This window comes from Phyllopteryx taeniolatus, chromosome 2, assembly GCF_024500385.1.
Source record: "Phyllopteryx taeniolatus isolate TA_2022b chromosome 2, UOR_Ptae_1.2, whole genome shotgun sequence".
In the NCBI taxonomy this organism is placed as follows: domain Eukaryota; kingdom Metazoa; phylum Chordata; class Actinopteri; order Syngnathiformes; family Syngnathidae; genus Phyllopteryx; species Phyllopteryx taeniolatus.
In genome coordinates, this window is record NC_084503.1 from 22205463 (window position 1) to 22225346 (window position 19884).

General features: G+C 43.2%; 1 protein-coding gene across 5 annotated transcripts in view; it reads right to left on the reverse strand.

The window, feature by feature from the left end:
* Positions 1 to 1508: 1508 nt before the first annotated feature.
* The window catches only part of cdh8 (cadherin 8), a 253702-nt gene continuing 235326 nt past the window's right edge, over positions 1509 to 19884 (reverse strand). For 2 of the 5 annotated variants that reach the window (XM_061765341.1, XM_061765340.1), the window contains exons 8-12: positions 19293 to 19429; positions 16319 to 16440; positions 15594 to 15711; positions 10660 to 10911; positions 1509 to 9213 (exon numbers count right to left, since the gene is read on the reverse strand). In XM_061765341.1, the coding sequence (XP_061621325.1) occupies positions 8720 to 9213; positions 10660 to 10911; positions 15594 to 15711; positions 16319 to 16440; positions 19293 to 19429 (1123 nt within the window). In that variant the 3' untranslated portion in view covers positions 1509 to 8719. Of the gene's footprint in view, positions 9214 to 10659; positions 10912 to 14091; positions 15296 to 15593; positions 15712 to 16318; positions 16441 to 18843; positions 19097 to 19292; positions 19430 to 19884 lie in introns of those variants that run through there. The other 3 variants (XM_061765342.1, XM_061765346.1, XM_061765343.1) reach the window with 3 other exon arrangements.

The window sequence follows — 19884 nt, forward strand, 5'->3', positions numbered from 1 at the left end:
TTTTCTTCCCATCTCATTCACAAAGTCAGACTTCTTCTTCACACTTTTTAAGATTAGAGGAAACAATAGCATCACGCAGGACTGGAATTGCTTTGGAACTGCAAGTTACAATTCTAGAGTTTTTTAAAGGGTCAGCAAGATTATAGATGTTTGTTGATATATGTTTACTAAACCCATAAACCCTTGCTTTAACTTCATTTATTAATAAGTCAAATCCAATGGGAACTACTTGGTGACTTGTTGAACCCCTCTAGTTGTTGGCTTCTGGCTTTGATAAGAGTAAAAGTGTGCTAACAACCAACCCTAACCGAACCATGACCCTTAAAGGTTACGAGACTTTCTAGAATTCTAGAAGTCGAATGTTCTAGTGACGTAGGTTATTATGGCTGCTAAGTAGAATATGGCCAAAGTGAAAAGAAGAACCTGAGCCCCATTTTTATCATTCCTATACTAATGTAACCTTGGCAGAATGCTCAAAATAACTAACTCTTGCTCAAACGCCCACAAGTATGGTATCTTTAAAATCAATAGGGTTCTCGAATCTAATTCTAAACCTAATCCTACCTCCCGAACTCTAAAATTTCCTCCAAACTCTAAAGCCAACAATAATCCCAAACCCTAACAGCTAACTCCATCCCTACACTTAACCTGATTTTACTCCCTATCCCTACCAATACACCTAACCTTAACCTTTAACCCTACTCCCTAACTCTAACACTAGCTAAACCCAAATCGTAAAACTCTAACGCGACCCCTTAACCCTCACACAAATCCTACCGTCTAACCCTAACCCCAAACATTACCATCAACTCTAACCCTAAACCAACCCTGTTTTTATCTAACCTAACTCTATCTCGAAACCCAACCATACCCTTAATTCTAAACCAAACCCTAACCCCTAACTGTAAACCTATCCCCTTAACGCTATCATCTCTTAACCCCAAAAGGTTAGACAGTTAGAGAAATTGAATGTTCTTCCAATGCAGGATAATACATCTGTATTGGCTGCACAGTATGCTATACTGTATATCGCTAAGATGACAATAAGCTAACACAAGGAAAACCTGATGCCCATCCTTATGATCCCTATAATTGTACAACCCTGCCAGAATGCTGAAAACGTCATCTACCACAAATAGAGCATCTTTTTCTCACCCAAGACCCCACCACTATCACTAACTCTAAATCCTAAACTCCTAAACCCTTACCCATAACCCTTTAACACAAAGCTTTTAACACAAGCACCCACCCTAAATACTAATTATTAGTGACTATTGCACTACATCCCATGGTTCTTTAAAAGAAAAGATGTAAGCACTTGCATTTTCTTCCCTTTATGTACCTAATGTGAACGGAACCCTGACCTTAAAACCAAGGTACATATTCAACTGTTGTCAATAAGTTCGCAATGATGATGTCATCTCAAGGCGCACTGCTTGTTGTCTACTCGATCCTCTTTGGTTACCCCCTTCTCACCACTCTTTAAGTAGAAGACAGCACTCATTCAGCATTATTTATAAAAATATATTTGACAAAGTAGGAAACAATACAGGGTAATCTTGAGAGATTACAGTACAGGGGAGTAAATAATTGAACATACACACTGATAAGCACTGAAAGCATGGTAGAAAAGGTGAGCGGAAGGTAGAACACGCTCATCGGTAGTTACCATTAAGTCTACTTTCTTATTATGCTTCTGAAATTCGGAATTCTCTACCTGCCTTGTCTGGAGCTAATGAAGTTAGCAGTAATGTTATGTACAGCACAAGCTTTTTTTTTTCCTTTTTTACTCGTATCATACAGTGTACGCACAATATGTACACGGGTTGGTTTTGTGTCTTTTTTTTTGTGGGGGGGCAAATCGGATGCTGAGTTAGGGGCCTATCTCACTGGTGGAGACGTTGTTGATGCTGCTAAGGTTGATCAGTCGCGGCGACCCAGGAGACCAAAATATTGCTTGCGCTCTCACCAGGAAGATGTCTACGAGATGTCTCCAGATAATGTCACAACCCGGAGGTTGCTGATATAGGCCTATATACAGTATATATAAATGCTTATAAATGGAAAATGCTTTAACACTTGTTGTGTTCCGGTCAAATTTGAACGATTGAAGATTTCGCTCTGAAAATTGTATTTAACTTGTTCAGATTAACATAAGATTTCATGACTTTGTCTACAAAGAGGATTTCAAATGTATTGATATGCATTTAATTTTGTGCGTTTTATTCAACTTTTATACACTTCATGTTCACGGTGAAAAATGACTGGTCATTAGAAATGAATGGGTGAGTCAACAATGACTAAAAGCGGAGCTCAGGAAAATGCTTATATGTCACATGGAGGACATTTCCCACAGACTTGACCCCCCAACAAACCCCCCACCCCACCACAAATTTTCCCTCCTCCACACACACATACACGCGCGCGTGCACACACACACACACGCACGCATGCTCACACCCTTGGTCCCCCAGCAGCCACTTCCAGAACCTTTGCCCAGTAGCTCTGATGTTGTGGGAACAACATCTGTGATGACAGTTAGGTATATAACACTTTTTGAGGCTTTGCTCACAGTCCATTGTGTGGCAGCACCATGGCAGATTGATATACCTTAAGTGAAGTTCTTGATTAAATATTTGATGGTCACCACATTAATGAGGAGGGGAGAGGCCAAGAAAATGACAGTGAGGATGGATTTGAGGTGTCAGAAACTGAAGATTACATGGAATATAATCAAGACCAAGAAATAACTGATGAGGAGGAATCCAGAGATGAAGAAGACGGCCATGCTGAGTTTGCTGTCACTTATCCTGGTCATCTCCCGACTGAAAATGTCATCAGGATGACCCCCGGACCTACAAAATATGCCGTATCATGGACTGATGGCACCAAATCCTGCTTTGAACTGTTCCTGATTGACTACATTCTAACCACTGTGGTAAATATGACCAATTTAGAGGGGACAAGAGGGGGAAGTTGCTTACCCAGACAGGGGTCAGCACATACATGGGTCTTGGCAGGTACATTCAAAAACAAATCTACAAGCAGTTTATGGGATGTCTGGTCGGTCAACTTTTTTCAGGTCACCATGTCTCTGCAAAAAAATCATGTTGTCAAGGGTGATTGAACTTGGATACAAGACCAGACCTTCGTAAATAAGACAAACTGGCAGAGAGACGTTTGTGACAAGTGGGTGGAGCGTCTGCCACACATCTCTAAAACCTAGTCAAAAACATCACAAGATGAGTGTCATGTCACTTTTAGGGGATGTTGCCCTTTCAAGCAATATATGCCAAGCGACACAGTATATGGCATAATGATATGGGCAACATGTGATGCCATGACAGGTGATGCCACGGAAAATGCAGGTAGATATTGGGACAGACGGTGCTCTCGAAAAGAACCAAGGGAAACTTATGGTTCTGTAGATGACTGCAGGTCTCAAGGGACAAACCATAACGTGATAATTTTCTTCACCTCCTACGCCCTTGGTGAAGAGCCACTGTCCCAAAATATTGACCATGGTGGTGACGATCAAAAGTAACAAGCTTGAGGAAAAATATATGATGGACTGCTTAACATGTTGTTGTTCTTGTTGTGCCTGCATCAGATAATAAGACAAATTTGGTCTTTTATGATGGTACTATGTCAGACTACTGTCTTAAAATCTTGCCGTATCTCTGTCAGCCACTGGTAATACGACGCATTTATTACGATACCAGCATATCCCGTCTATTACGATCAGTGTGCGTTATCTTTTCAAATTAGGACGGGATCAGATAACCCAGGGTCCGACATCAACACCACCATGTCGGGCCACCACCTACTTATACACACTGGCCCGCTCAGACCAGTACAAATTTCGAAGCAATTGAACATTTTCGCCTGCCGAAAATGTCCCAAAACTGCATTTTCAGTGTCGCTCTGAAATTCTTTTATCACCGAAACATCCCATCACAGACAGGATGTTGTGATGATGCAACGAGAAACCGTGATCAAGAGTGTCACACACTAATCATCTCCTAAACTCGAAGCACCTCCACAGGTTTCCCCAGGTGTCATTCAATTGTTTCAGTTTGGTACAATTGTCTCAGTTGGGTTCAATATGGGGAAGACTGCAGGCTTGACAACTGGCCAGAAGACCGTCATTGATATCCTCCATATGATGGGTAAGCCACGAAAGTTCAGAGCTAAGGAAGCTGGCTGTTCACAGAGTGCTGTGTCCAACCATATCAATGGAAAGTCTAGTGGAAGGACAAAAGGTGTCAGGAGAAGATGGATCAGCAAAAGCCGTGGGCTTCAGCGGATTATCTAACAAAGAAGATTTAAGAATCTAGCAGAGATTCAGAGAAAGAGTGGAATGAGGCGGGAGTCACAGCTTCAAAAAACACCACATTCAGGCGCATCCGGGAATTGGGCTACAACTGTCGAGTTCCTCAGGTCAAGCCACTTCTGAGCCTGAGCCAACCTAGGAAGCATCTCAACTGGGCCAAGGAGAAGAAGGACTGGACTTTTGGCCAGTGGTCTAAGGTCATCTTTTCTGATGAAAGTAAAATGTGCCTTCCATTCAGGAATCAAGGTACAAGGGTTTGGAGGAAGACGGGTGAAGAACAGAACCCAATCTGCTTGAGGTCCAGTGTGAAATATCCACAGTCAGTCATGATTCGGGGTGCAATGTCCAGTGCAGGTCTTGGTAACCTCTGCTTTCTTAAATTCAAGGTCATCGCAACAGTCTACTAGAATGTTTTAGAGGACTTCATGATTCCTTCTGCTGTGGATCTGTATGGAGACGCAGATTTCATCTTCCAGCAGGACCTGGCCCCTGCCCATACCACCAGAAGCACCAAAACCTGGTTTGATGCCCATGGCCATCACAGTGCTTTACTGGCCAGCCAACTTGCCGGATCTAAACCCCATTGAGAATCTATGGGGTATTATCAAGAGACAAATGAGGAGCACCAGACCCAAAAACAAAGAACTGACACCAAGAATCAAGGAAATCTGGGCTTCGATAACTCCCATGCAATGCTACAGGCTAATTGCCTCATGGCACATTGAGGCAGTGATTAAAGCAAAGGGATTCTCAACCAAGTACTGAAGATTAACATATCGTTTTGAAAGTACCATATTTTGATTGATTTAATGTGACCCTAATTTCTTTCTTTTTTTCTACAAAAACTGAGAAGTAAATGATGATTTCTTCACAGTATTCTAATTTTTGGAATTCCTGATTTCGTGGGTTTTATGAGCTGGAAGCCCAAATTATGTAAAAATAAACAAATAAATATTTGAAATTGTTTAAATTGTAGGCCCTGAATCTATAATCTATGAAAGTCTAACTTTTTGAATGGAATTATGTAAATGAACTTTTCGATGATATTCTAATTTATTGGAAAGGTTCTGTACACGGTGTACACAAAATCAAGACACAAGATGAGGCATTGTTGGAATGTCAGTGCTAAGTAAATATTTTAATAATTTTGTAATTGATTTATTCTTTTAAGCATTATGACTAATTTGTGCAATTGCAATGCAAATTGCAAATTTAGTGAGGTTAGTACAGTAATCGTCATAAATGCCAGCCTTCCCAGTTAACATGGATATTTGACTTCTAAAGCCGTCAATGGCAGCGAATGTGTTTTAAAGGGGCTTAAATAATAAAGTATAAAGACGCTAAATACAAAATAATCACAAAAACCTACCGTGCCATACCCCGTGCAGCCCTGGGCTCGTCTGATCAGTGCTTAATTCACTTAATACCAACATACAGGCAAGAACTCAAATGCGCGGTGCCTACAGTGAAAACAGTGAAAAGGTGGACCAATGAGCAAAGATAGGACTTCAAAGCTGTTTAGACTGCACTGACTGGAGTGTCTTTGAAAATTCCGCTGGCAGCCTGGATGAATATACAGACACTGTCACATCGTATATTAGTTTCTGTGAGATGCGTGTGTACCAACAAAGTTTATTTCGCACATTCAATAACAACAAGTCGTGGTTCACTGCCAAACTTAAGCAACTTCGCCAAGCTAAGGAGGACGCATATCAAAGCGGGGACAGGGCCCTGTATAATCGCACTAGAAACCAGCTGACTAAAGAAACCAGCTGACTAAAGAAATTAACATTGCAAAGAGAAACTATGCAGCAAAGTAAATAAATAAATAAAATAAAAACTGTACCGGCATTACCAGATAACTAGTAACCCTTTATTGCTCAGTGACTGTTTTCTCAATGTCTTTATCTCAAAAGTGTTCTCTGTCAATTGACTGTCTGTTGTCGTACTAGAGCGGCTCCAACTACCGGAGACAAATTCTTTGTGTGTTTTTTGGACATACTTGGCAAAATTAAGATGATTCTGATTCTGATGTTGTCATTGATATGTCACGCTACACAGAAGATAACCAAAACAAAATCATACAGGGTAGACTTTTCATTTTGGCGTCATAGGGCTATCGCAGGGCCAAATCGTTGATCGTAGAATGTGTCACACTTCAAGAAGTTTTGTCGTTCCCAAAAAAATATGTCGTGCCTGATCTGCGAAATCGCCCATGATAGCAAATTGGTCCAATATCAGGAATAAAATCCTCTAGTCTGATCTAGGCATGTTGTGAATGTTGTGAAAATGTCCAGTGCTGTTTTGGAATAATTTCCTTTCTAACCAATTCAAATATTCATGGTCACTTTTCACCAGGAACAGAACAGGTGCTACTTTTTTGTAACTGTATACAAAATGTGGCGGCACGGTGGCTGACTGGTTAGAGCGTCAGCCTCACAGTTCTGAGGACCCGGGTTCAATCCCCGGTCCCGCCTGTGTGGAGTTTGCATGTTCTCCCCGTGCCTGCGTGGGTTTTCTCCGGGCACTCCGGTTACCTCCAACATCCCAAAAACATGCATTGATTGGAGACTCTAAATTGCCCGTAGGTGTGACTGTGAGTGCGAATGGTTGTTTGTTTGTATGTGCCCTGCGATTGGCTGGCAACCAGTTCAGGGTGTACCCCGCCTCCTGCCCGATGATAGCTGGGATAGGCTCCAGCACGCCCGCGACCCTAGTGAGGAGAAGCGGCTCAGAAAATGGATGGATATACAAAATGTATATGGTTTCAAAGCAAATGTCCTTGATAACTTTGACCCAAAGTTAATATAAACAGTATACCATGTGTTATCTGAATATTTCATATCGGTAAAATATTCCAGTAATTGTGATTTTTAGAACTTGCTTTCAAGTGTATAAGATCAGATCAATAACACTTGCCACTAAAAACATATAAAAGTGTAAAACTTTAACTTTTAATATTCACTAAAAGCTAAGTTAATTAAGACATGTAACTCAGCAAGTAGTGATAATGTGGATAAATAGTTTTGTTTTTTTTAATAGTGATTCTTATTGGAATGGTAATTTCAGACCGGGAACACAAACTTGTTGAACAGGAAATGAACACAACATGAGGCTTAACGTCCATAAAATCCAAAATATTGGGGTGATGGATATTTTCAGTGGTTAAAGTGGGCATAGGTAGAGATGTCCATATAAATTTGGGTGACGATTGCTAGCAGTTTTGTGACATTAAGCCATGTTAAGCTTTTTCTATATAAGAGGAAAACTCAACGTCCATTAAATCCAAAGTATTGAGGCAATCGTTGTGATATTTTCAGAGGTTGAAGTAGCCATAAGTAGAAATGTCCACATACATTTTGGTAATGATTGATAGCAGGTTTCTTACATTAAGCCACATTAAGGTTTTTCTTGAGAGTGAGCATATAGAGGAGTCGCCAAAAGATTTCCAATGAAATTTAACATGTTCAATTTCACCACAACTTCCTGGCAACCCGGCTTTTCTCCAAGAGACTCCAGGGCTACGTCACGAAGATGTCTCCACAACCAGCGGAGACTCAAGTTGCCATCAGGTCGCCAACTAGTCTCCAGGCCAGTGAGATAGTGGTCTTAGCACGTAGCAGAAAGACGCTAACGCCACAGCTTGTCTACATCTTGGGCTAAGCCCACTTGTGGAGTTGTGAGCATGGAAAGGAAAAGATGTACAAAAACCCTTGAAAAGTAATGAAGAATAAACCCCCCAAAAAAACAAACATTAGGTTACAATTTAACTTGCTTCTGTAAAAAGAAGGCCTCAGAGTTTCTACATTTTTGTTGTTGTCTTCTCGATTTCTTTCATAGGCTAGCGCGATGGCGATGTGGCCACCTGTAGCGTGTAAATACAAAGAGTTGTATAAAGCGCAGTTTATAAATGTGGCCACCAAAGAGAGAGAACATATCAAATGATAAAGTCACTTTTTATCAAGGCCAACGCCCTTTTTTGTCTTTTTTTTGTTCAAATCCTCGCATACATTCATTGTTGTAAGGTAGACCACGTATTGCTTTAAAGTCCGTTCAGGATTCTCTGACTGGACAGGGCCTACCAGCTCTCTGCTACTGGAAGTCACAGCCAATGACGAACACCCAAAACACTGCTAGACACTCCACAACGGAATCTAACGTTTTTACACTCCACAAGAATCTCCTAGTTAAAAGACAGTTGGTTTCGGCTCAACGATTACGATGTAGATGACTGCTATACCTTGACTCTAGGAAGAATACAAAAAAGTGGCCTGTTTTTTTTTTTCTTGTTTTCTGTTTCTAAAAGCTGATAGAGCTCTAGCGCTTAATACACACGTGGACAGAAGAAAAAAGAAAATTCAGAAAGTCTTGTTTTGTTTTTTCAGGTCAGGTCTCCCGGTCACTCTCGCCCACTGAGTAGAGTTCCCCAAGTCTCCTGAAGCGAGGGCCCCACTCCCTGAGGTAGTCATAGTTCTGGTCCGAGTCAGAAGACGTGGTCTCCAGAGAGCTGAGTGAGCCGGCAACCGATCCCCGGCCCTCATAGCCGTAGATCTGGATGGAGTCGTATGGCGGTGCTGTGGGGTCGTTGTCAGCCTCATGCAGTCGCACGTTGATGAACTCGTCCACGTCCACGCCGTTGGGGCCCGAGTTGTGGCCGGCGCGCGGCATGAACTGCAGGTCAGGCTTGATGTCCTTGCGTGGCAAGTAGCCATTGATGCCATCCGGGTTCTGCAGCGTGGCGATGTCAAAGGCCTCCGTGTCCTCCTCGCCACCGCCCTCGTCATCGTAGCGGATGATGTTCTCGCGCACATCCTCGTCGTCCTTGATGATGAGCGGCTCATTCTTGTGTCGCCGTAATGTCACAAAAAGCACCACTATTACTGTCCGAGAAAGACACGAGGCAAAAGGGGAAGAGACAGACACGAAGAAACAAGGTCAAGCTTTTTCATCTTAAAAGTTAATTCAAAAACTGTATTTTTTAGTCACATGTGCAACTCTTTAGAATGAGAGGCAACCATGCCACATCTGGGGATCAAATCCATATCATCTGTAGCCACCTTGGTCAGAGAAACTGTTTTGAAGCCAAATGTTTATGTTGGGGTTGGCTTTCCTGAGTGTAGCTTGCATTTTCTTGCCCTGCTTTTATGGGTTTTCTTACAGGTACTCTGCCTTGCTCCTGCATTCCAAAAACATGCATGTAAGGTTAATTGAAGACTAAATTGTACATAGCTCTGAATGTGAGGATGAATGGTTGTCTGCCTACATGTGCCCTGTGATTGGCTAGCAATCAATCCAGGGTTTTCTCCGCTGCTTGCCCAAAGTCAGCTGAGATACTGTAGGCTCCAGCTCAGAATGAGCAGTAGAGAAAATGGATGAAAAGATGCTGTAGTTGCTGGTGCAATATAGATCCCCGGAGACAACACATCCATGAGGACTAGCGTGTAGTAACCATGTAGCACCCTGGGAATCCAGGTCTTGTGTCAGTTCCTCGGTCAAAAAAACTGTCTGGAAGTTGTGCTGTGCAATATTACGATATATATTGTGCTGTGATATAAAAATGTCTACCGTATGATATAGCCCTCTATTGTTTATATTGTTATTTTCATGCATGCAGTATTGGGTTCGCTCCGTTGCTACACTTAGGTAGCGTTAGAGACTGTAACACAACAGTCATCTTTTTATTATGTCATCCTTGTGTCTTACTCTCAGCCATGACTAATCAATTTACGCTCAATCCAAATGTGACACAAATGTAACCGCTGGATTATGCATTGGTTGTTGGTAATACCTGATGAGTGGGGCGCAATGATCACATGCCAAAGAGGTGACTGCTAATTTACGCTGTTCACATATGAGCCGAGTTCAATAACAGAGTTGGTGACGTGTGTGTGCACACTATGAGAGTAGCAATTTGTGAGGTTTTGTGTGACAAGAGTGACTTAAATTGCCCTACACCTTGGAGGCTATGTGACCTTGTAGCTCCTTGGTCAAGGAAACTGGCTGGATGTTAACCTCACATGTTTTTTTTGGTGGGGTAATCAGGATCACCTGGAGAAAATCCATCAATCAACATCAAATGATAGCAAAGTCGATGAAATTTGTTCTTTTCTATTAAACCGTGTCAATAATCAATGTTTGGTAATCATGTCCAGATACCAAATCCAGCTCCAATGTCAAGGAGCTGTCTAGAAATGTGTTAGGTTGGCGGTGGAAACATGATCACCTGTGTAAACATACATTTAGACAACAAGCAAGCTCCACACAGAAAGGCCCCCCAAAGTTGGGTGTTTAGAATGGAACCTTCAAACCACTCTGCCAAACCTCACCTAAAAGCAGGATGATACAGGCCAAGATGGCAATTAGCGCACCCATGCTAAGGCCGATGGGCAGGACGTAGGCCTCTACGTTGCAGGACTGCACGATACCGTCCTTGCTGCATCCGCACACCCGAATGGTCAGGGTGTTGGTGCTGCTCATGGGTGGGTTGCCGTTGTCCGTCACCACGATAGGAAGGAAGTACATCTCCTGCTTCTGCCGCCGGAATGTGTCGTGCTTGGCCAGGACACTAATGGAGTTGTCTGCGAAGGAAGAGGAAGCGGTGTAAGAAGACGAGGAGAGAGAACTAATTTCACATCAGTCTCCACTCGCTTGTCTCCTGTTGATGGATTTCAGCGATTTTGCTCAACAGCGCAATTTTGGGAAGACGAAGGGAGGCGAAGCAGTGGTGTGTTGAGACGGGAAAGGTGTCGGGTGCTCTTTTGATGCCACTCGACAGAATCCACCTGCTCGTTAGCTGCCTCTCATTATGAAACATTCGGCCTCGTCTTATAAAAACTTGTGAAAGTCTAACGTTTGCCTATTCCACTGCGGGGCGACAACAACACAGCTGATGCAAACTTGATCAAAAAGGATGATTTGAGTAATTGATGCCAACATATGCTCACATTTATCGTCTCACAAGAGGCGCAGCGGAGCAGAGACCACTCGGCTTCCTGAGTGCCGGAATGTCACATCTCATTTGGATTATTTGACACTTCACATTGAGGGAACTAGAGATGTATTGTTTTGTAGTGAAGCGACGCAGGTCATTTTCTACGCAATCTTTGATAGTAAAAATAGAAGTAAAACACGCGGCCCACAATGAATAAGCTTCAGGTATCGATAGATGCATCCAGCTTTTCCCGTTAACGAGAATGGGGAAGCGGGAGTCTGTCCCAACTGAGTGGCTGACTACAGCCTGGATTGGTTGCCAGTCATTTAGAGTACAAAGAGAATGTCAGCCATTCACACACAGTACAGAGTTGCACATGTACACACAGTCATCCATCCATCCCATCCATTTTCCGTACTGCTTATCCTCACTAGGGTCGCGGGTGTGCTGGCGCCATATCAGCTGACTCTGGGCAAGAGGCAGAGTACACCCTAAACTGGTCGCCAGCCAATCGTAGGGCACATATAGACAAACAACCATTCACAATCAGAATACCCGCGATTTAGAGGCTTTGTGGGTCAACTTTGGGGGGGGGGGGGGTATGGGGGTGACTGTGAGGGGAGCCACTGTTGGGGGTCGGGTGTGCTCTGCCCGCTCCATGAGGGCTTGACTCCCAAGTAACACGAAACCTAGTCATGTCTATAATACTATCTTGGAAGCTGAGCAATTTGCTGGTTGGCCTAATTGCAAAGTTGTCATTGGCGATGGGGTGTTTATGTGGGCTTGGGTGAACTCTGTGGGGGCTGGATTTGCATTGGTTCCCACATAAAGCGAACACTGGTTTCCCCTTATAATACTACATCAGAAGCCGAGAAATTCTTTGGTCAACTACAAATTTTGAAATTTAGAGGAGGAGGGATTACAATACTTGGTGGGGGCTTGATCCACATCAGGTCCTGGTTACGCCACTGATACAACCTCAGAAGATGGGAAATTCACGGTTCCACTTTTTTTATCGAAAAGTCTACTGGATCAGATTCTTGTTCTTGTTCTTGTTCCATGGGTTTGTTGCTACAATCAATCCCAAGCCTGCAAATGAGCAGAGCTTTTTATTGACAGATTAAACCAGTCGCTAGTACAGAGCACTTAAAGTTCAATCCATTGAAAAGCGTTTTTCTCTTAGTGTGTGGGCAGTTCCCGTGATTGCAGTCATCATCCCAAACAAAAGTGCCGCACGGGGGCCCGCCTGATACTCGTCAGTCAAGTGTCTGCTGCCACCTCCACCAGACAGAAATAGACGCTGGAGTGGCGATGGCGGGCCTCCTTTCAGGCGCTATAGACAAGTGGCTGGTGTACAATATACAGAAAGAATAGAAGTGCATATTTGCTTTGATTCCTGCGAGGGTTACATTGTGTGTGAGAACAAATGTGCCCTTGACTCGACGGTGAAGCAAGAGACACAAAGAAAGAAAGAACAATGGCGAATGTTTTGAACCATGTTTTCAGAGGAGAGAGAGGCTTGTAAAAGAGCAGAACCTTCATGACTCACATTTGCTCCACTGTTGCATAGGTTACAATTTCACCAAATCTTTTTTTTTTTTTACTAGTCGGCCTGCTATAAACTGGAAGCATGAGGTCATCTGAGCCAACCAGAAAACTGAAAAGAAAAGGCACAATAAAAAGGGCAGGCAAGGCTGTTTCCCTGCAGAGTGGCATACAGCCGCGGTGACTTGTCGCGCTGGCCCCTCACAACACACCTTCGCCCAACGCCAGCATACTGACGACCTGCTGACGACCTGCTGAAAACCGAGGTGGGAAGAGCATATCAATGTGGCGCATATAAAGCAAATGGCGTTCAGTGTGTATAAATAACCCCGCAATCCAATTCTTGTGAGGGACGCGAGTCAGAATGGCCACCCCAAGCTTCTAGCTAGCAGATGCCGTGATATGGACCAGTCAGAACCAAGCTGTTTTCCATATTTAAATTGAGGAAGATGAGTGATCCAATCAGAGCAAAGCTCCTTCCATGTCGCATAATAATGTGAAATCCGGTTGGCTCACATGCCAAGTGGAAGACCAACTGGAATAACTTGAAAAAAGACATTTTGGTCATTTCCAACCAAAATTACCATGCAAACCCGATAAAAGGACATCAAAGATGATCAAAATTAAATATGAAAAAAAGTGATGGAAGGGGAATTTTATTACATTTATAAACTGATTCTCTGTTCCGGTTTCCTCCCACATCCCAAAAACATGCGTAGTAGGTTGATTGAAGACTCTAAATTGCCCGTAGGTGTAAATGTGAGTGAGAATGGTTGTTTGTTTATATGTGCCCTGCGATTGCCTGGCGACCAGTTCAGGGTGTACCCCGCCTCTCGCCAGAAGATAGCTGTGATAGGGTGCAGCACGCCCGCGACCCTATTGAGGATAAGCGGTACAGAAAATGGATGGATGGATGGATTCTCTGTAATATATACAGAGTAATAAAAACAATAATCATATGCAAGATAAAACAGTTACATTGAATAAAACGTTATCTAAATAATATGTTAAACAAGGATTGTTAAATTTGTTTTAAAATGACAATTTAATAACAGACAGTCAATAAGACAAATAAAATCTGATATATAAACAATATCAAAATACAAAACATTAATAATTACAATGAGTTATATACAGTAACATAGTATTTTAATAAAAAAAATAATTGAATAACAAAATTAATAAACTAAAATAGGTAACAATTAAAATAAATACAAGGTACACCAAATAATATTGTAAAATAATAATGTGAGACAATAATGAAATGAAATACCCAGAAAAATAAATGTTTAAAATTATATAATATTAATTTTAATATTACTGTAATTACTAAAATTAAACTATATGTTATGGCCTTCTTGGCCCATTAGGATTATGGTACATATGAATGGATGTCAGAGACAAAAGGGTGAGGTGCAAATCTCACAAGTTTATGCCTTTCTTTTTCTGAACTATATTCCTCATTATTTCCCTCTGTATACCCACTAACTAATGTACCAATTTAAAAAATTAAATAAAGTTTTTTGGCGAGGGTAAAAAAATTGTGTGTTTTTCCGCAACTATGACCTGGTTTGGATGGCCTCTCTGAGCCATCAGAGGCGGGCTGCAGTATGTTAGCCTGCAGCCTGTGTGTCCAAACAGAAAGCTGCTACCATATGAATAGATTTTCGCCCTGAGCTGAAAACATTACACGTCATAGTGAACACAGCTTGTTCACCGCCGCTTTGAACCAGCAGGAAGGAATAAAAAAAAAATAGGACAAACATACAAATTCAAGAAAGAAAAAACAAGCAATCAGCATATTATGTAGACAAATGTGGCGCCATCTGCCACAAGGTAGCGAGGAAGTCACCCTACATTGAGCGGTCAAGCTAGCAGAAAGAATCCATTTGGATTTCATTCGTTTATCTTCGCTCACGATGCCCTGGTGTCCAACATCTGTTAAGTGGGAGGTGCTCTTCAACACACCTCATTGTGTCAAATTATAATTTCAACCAATGTTTTTTGGGGGAAAATTTGCCTTTAAAGTTGCACAAAATCTTAGATCAGAGCAAGGTATGAAATTATTAATTATGTGCTTGTGTTTTGCTTTTTATTTTGTGATATTTTGTGATACTCACTGTACATATTGTTTCTTGTTATCAAAAGTTAAGATGGACTGCTTTACTAGCTGGCACGGTGACCGATTGGTTAGCAATCCGCCTCACAGTTCTGAGGATCGGGGTTCAAATCCCTGCCTCGCCTGTGTGGAGTTTGGATGTTCTCCCCGTGCCTGCGTGGGTTTTCTCCGGGCACTCCGGTTTCCTCCGACATCCCAAAGCATGCATGGTAGGTTAACTGAAGACTCTAAATTGCCCGTAGGTGTAAATATGACTGCAAATGGTTGTTTGTTTCTATGTGCCCTGCGATTGACTGGCGGCCAGTTCAGGGTGTCCTCTGCCTCTCGCCCGAAGATAGCTGGGCTAGGCTCCAGCATGCACTCGACCCTAGTGAGGATAAATGGTTCAGAAAATGGATGGATGTGCGATAATGTTATTCAAATTTTTTTTCACCAACAAGAATACGATAATGTCACAAGGTTCAGGCGTATGGTGAACCACCACCTATTCATGAATACAGATCTTTTTCTGCAGAACCGATCCTCAGCTGTTGGCTGAAAAACTTAGATGGTGGCAAAGCCATTACTAATAGGGAAGTAGTAAATGGTATGGAACCTTTTTTATTTCTAAATCAAAAGATCCCCATGTACTATTGGGTTTTCATGGCTGGTTTTCATTTGCTCACCTTGGTTGTTCTTAATGGTGAAGTTGGGATTGTTGAGCATCTCGGGCACCAGGCGGTACTCAAAGTAGTGGCCCTGGATCGGGTCGTCTCTGTCCACAGCGCTGACCGTTTGGATCACCTGTGTTTGGATTAAGAAAAAAAGGGGATAAATACTTATCACGCGAGATGGAATATTTGCTCTTCACCGCTCGGAGATTTGGATTCTTATCATCGAGGATCTGTCAGGTCTGGCTCGAGCATCTCGGCACAATCTGCTAATCTGCCATCAGCGTTCTTATCGGAGTCTCGGATTGATTGGGAATTAGAATTTGGGGGCCCGAGGGACGGTTTTGGCTCTTTTTCCCCCTTGTCCAATAAAAGTGCATCCGACACATGTAGCTGCCCTGAATGAGGTCGATTGATGAGAAGGCAGGTGTGGGAATGCTAAGCACCAGTCTGAGATTTTTTTGGCAGGGCGATGCATTGTGCCATCTGGAGGAGGCCACATGAAAGACATTCTTGAATGACGATGTGCCATGATTAATCCTGACCGCTTCGTACCTACCGCCCCACCCCCACCCTCTTCTTTTCCCCTCGCCGGACCCGCTACCTCCGATTTTCCTGGAGAAATAATTAAGGCAATAATTCACCATGGCCAATCATTAAGAGGGAGGAAAATGGGAGAAAGGAGAGTGACGGATGGCTGCTTTGATGAACGAGCGTCTATTTTTTTTCTTTTCCCTTACCTGTCCGGGTTTTCCATTTTCACACAAAAAGGCTTCATATTCGTTGGCGAACTCTGGGGCGTTGTCGTTTATGTCCATGACCCGGATCGCCACCACCGCCCGGGAGATCTGACTGTGGTTACCTAGGAGACGGATGGATGGATGGAAGACAGAAGATTCCGTCAGCAAAATACAAAAGAAGGCGGCGGGTGGATTAAAATCCCAGGTACATTACATGACCTAGTTTTAATTTCCTTTGTTTTTCCGTCTTTAGTTCTCTCTTCATTTCCGGAACTGATGGGAGGAACGCATGATCAGCCACATCAATCCACCTTTCAGCGATGCAAAAACTCAAAAGACATAATTCAAAGTGCTTTTGAAACCCATCCCATGTTTAAAACACGAGGGTTAAAGGGAAGAAAAAAAGCATATTAACGAGTCGTTGGTAACTGAGGTCTGAAAAGGTAATAAAAGGCAATTTTAATTAGTCACTGCTACAGTAAGTGGTGCAAATGGAGACGTTGGAAGCTGTTGTGGATTAATGTTCACCCTAAGAGGCCTCCGACACTTTGGACAAAGAAGATGATGGAGCATGGAAATCCTCACGCTCGTGTTTAAAAAACACATGCGAAAGTGAGATTAGACTGTAACCCAAGACTAACCCCAATCCTAAATCTAACTCTTAAACCTAAACCTCAGAACAGCGATTCCTAAACTGTGGTACACCTAAAAACACCTAACTCTAGCACAAGGATTCCTAAACGGTGATGCACCTTAACCCGCAAAGTGCCCCCTAACCCAGGAAATGGGATTCCCAATTTGTGGTACACCTCATACTAAATAGAGCTGTTATAAAAGAAAGGTAATTAAAAAGCAAAAACAAAGCTAGTGGTCCAAGACTTTTGCCCAGTGCTGGACATTAGGTTAACATTGACCACTGCACCAAGAACAATTAGCATTTACACCGTACAGGCATTATAGCACACTCATTTGCTGAATTTTGCTTGAATCAGCTCACAAGTCAATTTGCGCGAGAACATTAGCACATATCAAGTAAACACTCTTTTTAAAAGACACGCCTTACAGATTAAAGAACATCTGCAAACCACAAAAAAACTCACTGACGAGGTGGAAAATCTTTGCCGGCAGAGCTACAAACAGCTTTAGCCCATACGCAAGGCTTTTATTTGCATACAGATTGTTTCAGGGGGGCTGTATGTCGCGATAAAGCTTAATGTAGCCCTTAAAGCTACTGGAACAGAAATTTACACCGCTTGTAACTTGTCTGTCTCCACCTCCTCGCGCTTATTCAAAGGAGTTGCACATTAATTGCCAGGCTGAACGAAAGCCTTCGCAATGTTTTTTCAAAGGGGGTTCGTCCCGCCGCCGTGAGGAATTGAACGTCTTGTTTTGATAAGCCACCACCACCGTTGTCTTGTCTGGCGGGCGTACATCTCGAGCCTGCCTGCTGGCTAAGTGACTGTGGGTTGCAGATAGTGGTGGCTTGCAACAACACCTCATTAATAGTTTGCCGGGATTAATGCCACTGCGGTGGTGGTGGTGGCGGGGTTGGGGGTGTGGGGGCAAAGGGTGCTGGGGGAATGCGGCAACTCTATGTATAAGGGGCTAAACAGAGGGTGGCTAGTAGTAATAGTGGTATTACATTTCTCTTAACAGGGATGCCAGTAGCCCCCTTTCACACCAAATTCCCAGTAAAGTGGCACATCTGAGGCATAACGGTAGAGCTGGCATTTATTCGCCTGTGTCTTTCAGCCAGAACAGAGCTGCCGGTAGACATCTGACTAATCACATTCTATATTCCCTGAGTGCTGCTGTGGGGGGGGGGGGGGGGGGGGGGGGGGGGGGGGGCGGAGTCACAAGTAGGAGTGGGGGTGGGTAGAGGGGTGTTCGTCCCTGCCCTTAATCCATCCATCACTGTCACGTTGCCAATTGAGCCTCTTCTTTACAGTTTACCTCCTTACATTGCAATTCCACACAGGTCCCGCTGTTGATTCAGAATGGTGAATGCTGTAGAGGGCATATTACCTCCACCAAGCGCAAAGTGAGATGTATGTAGATGTTAAAAAAAGATTATAACCACTGTATAATATTAGCAACCAACTGAAACGCATCGTATAAGAAGTAAAACACCTCTAAGGATACTTTCTAGTGGCTTAGGTGACCAAAGATAGCAAACGGGCTCCAAAAAAAAAATCTATGATCTCTGATGTGAAGACTTCAATCTGTAAACTGCCCTGCTTACACATTGGCCATTCCCCACCACCCGCCGCCTTTTTACCGACTTGCAGTCATGTGTGTATGGTACCGATCAATGTCCTTTGACAGAGGAAGACTTCAAGACTCCAAGCTTACAAATTACTGTACATCAACTTCAATTCAATATGCAAATTCTCATTGATTCTTCATTTATTGACCTATGCCTTTTACACAGATGATAACAAAGCAGGACATTAACACTCTTGTCCTGGACAGTCAACCTCAGTAAAATTGTTGTTGAATTAAGAGTCAGGCCGACATTTATTCACCTGTGCCTTTCACACAGAAGTGGGGCACATTTCCGTTCCCAGGTTTGTTCACTATTTCACACAACCACCGTCCTACTTCTGATACTGCTTCCGAAGGGTGTTGACTTCGCTCCATTTTTTGTGAGTACCTTTTACGCAGAACAGCGACACAAATGAATTAAACATAGCATCTGCTGGAGATGGGTCACTGATGGTGTAGTGGTACACTCGCCTGACTTTGGTGCGGGCAGCGTGGGTTCAGTCCCCACTCAGTGACTGTGAATATGAGTGCGAATGGTTGTCCGTGTCTATATGTGCCCTGTGACTGACTGGCGACCAGTTCAGGATGTAGTCCGCCTTTCGCCCGAAGTCAGCTGGTATAGGCTCCAGCGCCCCGTGACCCTAACCAGGATAAGCGGTGTTGAAAATGGCTGGATCTGCTGGAGATAATTCCAGAGAACAGAACTTACGGACTTCGGTGGCAGTGACGGTGATGTTGTGCCACATGTCTGTCTCCCGGTCCAGCGGTTTGGCCAGCGTGATCTTGCCATCATCCACGTTGATGTTAAACTGCCTCTCCAGGTCCGTGTGCCGGTCGATAAAGTACCTGAGGAAAACAAAAAAAAGACATTTGAGCCAAAACACAGCAGCACGGGAGAAAGAATTCCACACAAACGCCCATTGAAGTTGTGAAAAAACTAATTATCGCCTAAGGAATAATTACACAAGCAGCAGGGGACATTAAAGATTACTCAGGTCTGACAGAAAACCCCAACCTACGCTGTGCCTGATCGAGGCGACACCCTCGACCCGTTTAAAAGACCATTTTTGCTTGTTGTGTCAGGAAAAGAGGTGTGGTGTTGTTAATCCTATTTGGGATCAGTGAACAATCAATGTCTCTAAAAGGAATGAGGACAGAACAAAAAAAAAAACACCTGACACATGCTTCATCGATCATCGTGAAATATGGCAGCACTGTCCATCATGACATGATGCAAAAAAAAGTCTCAAGGACCCATGCCCTCCCTCCCCCCAAAATACCAAAAAACAGAAGGTCTGCCA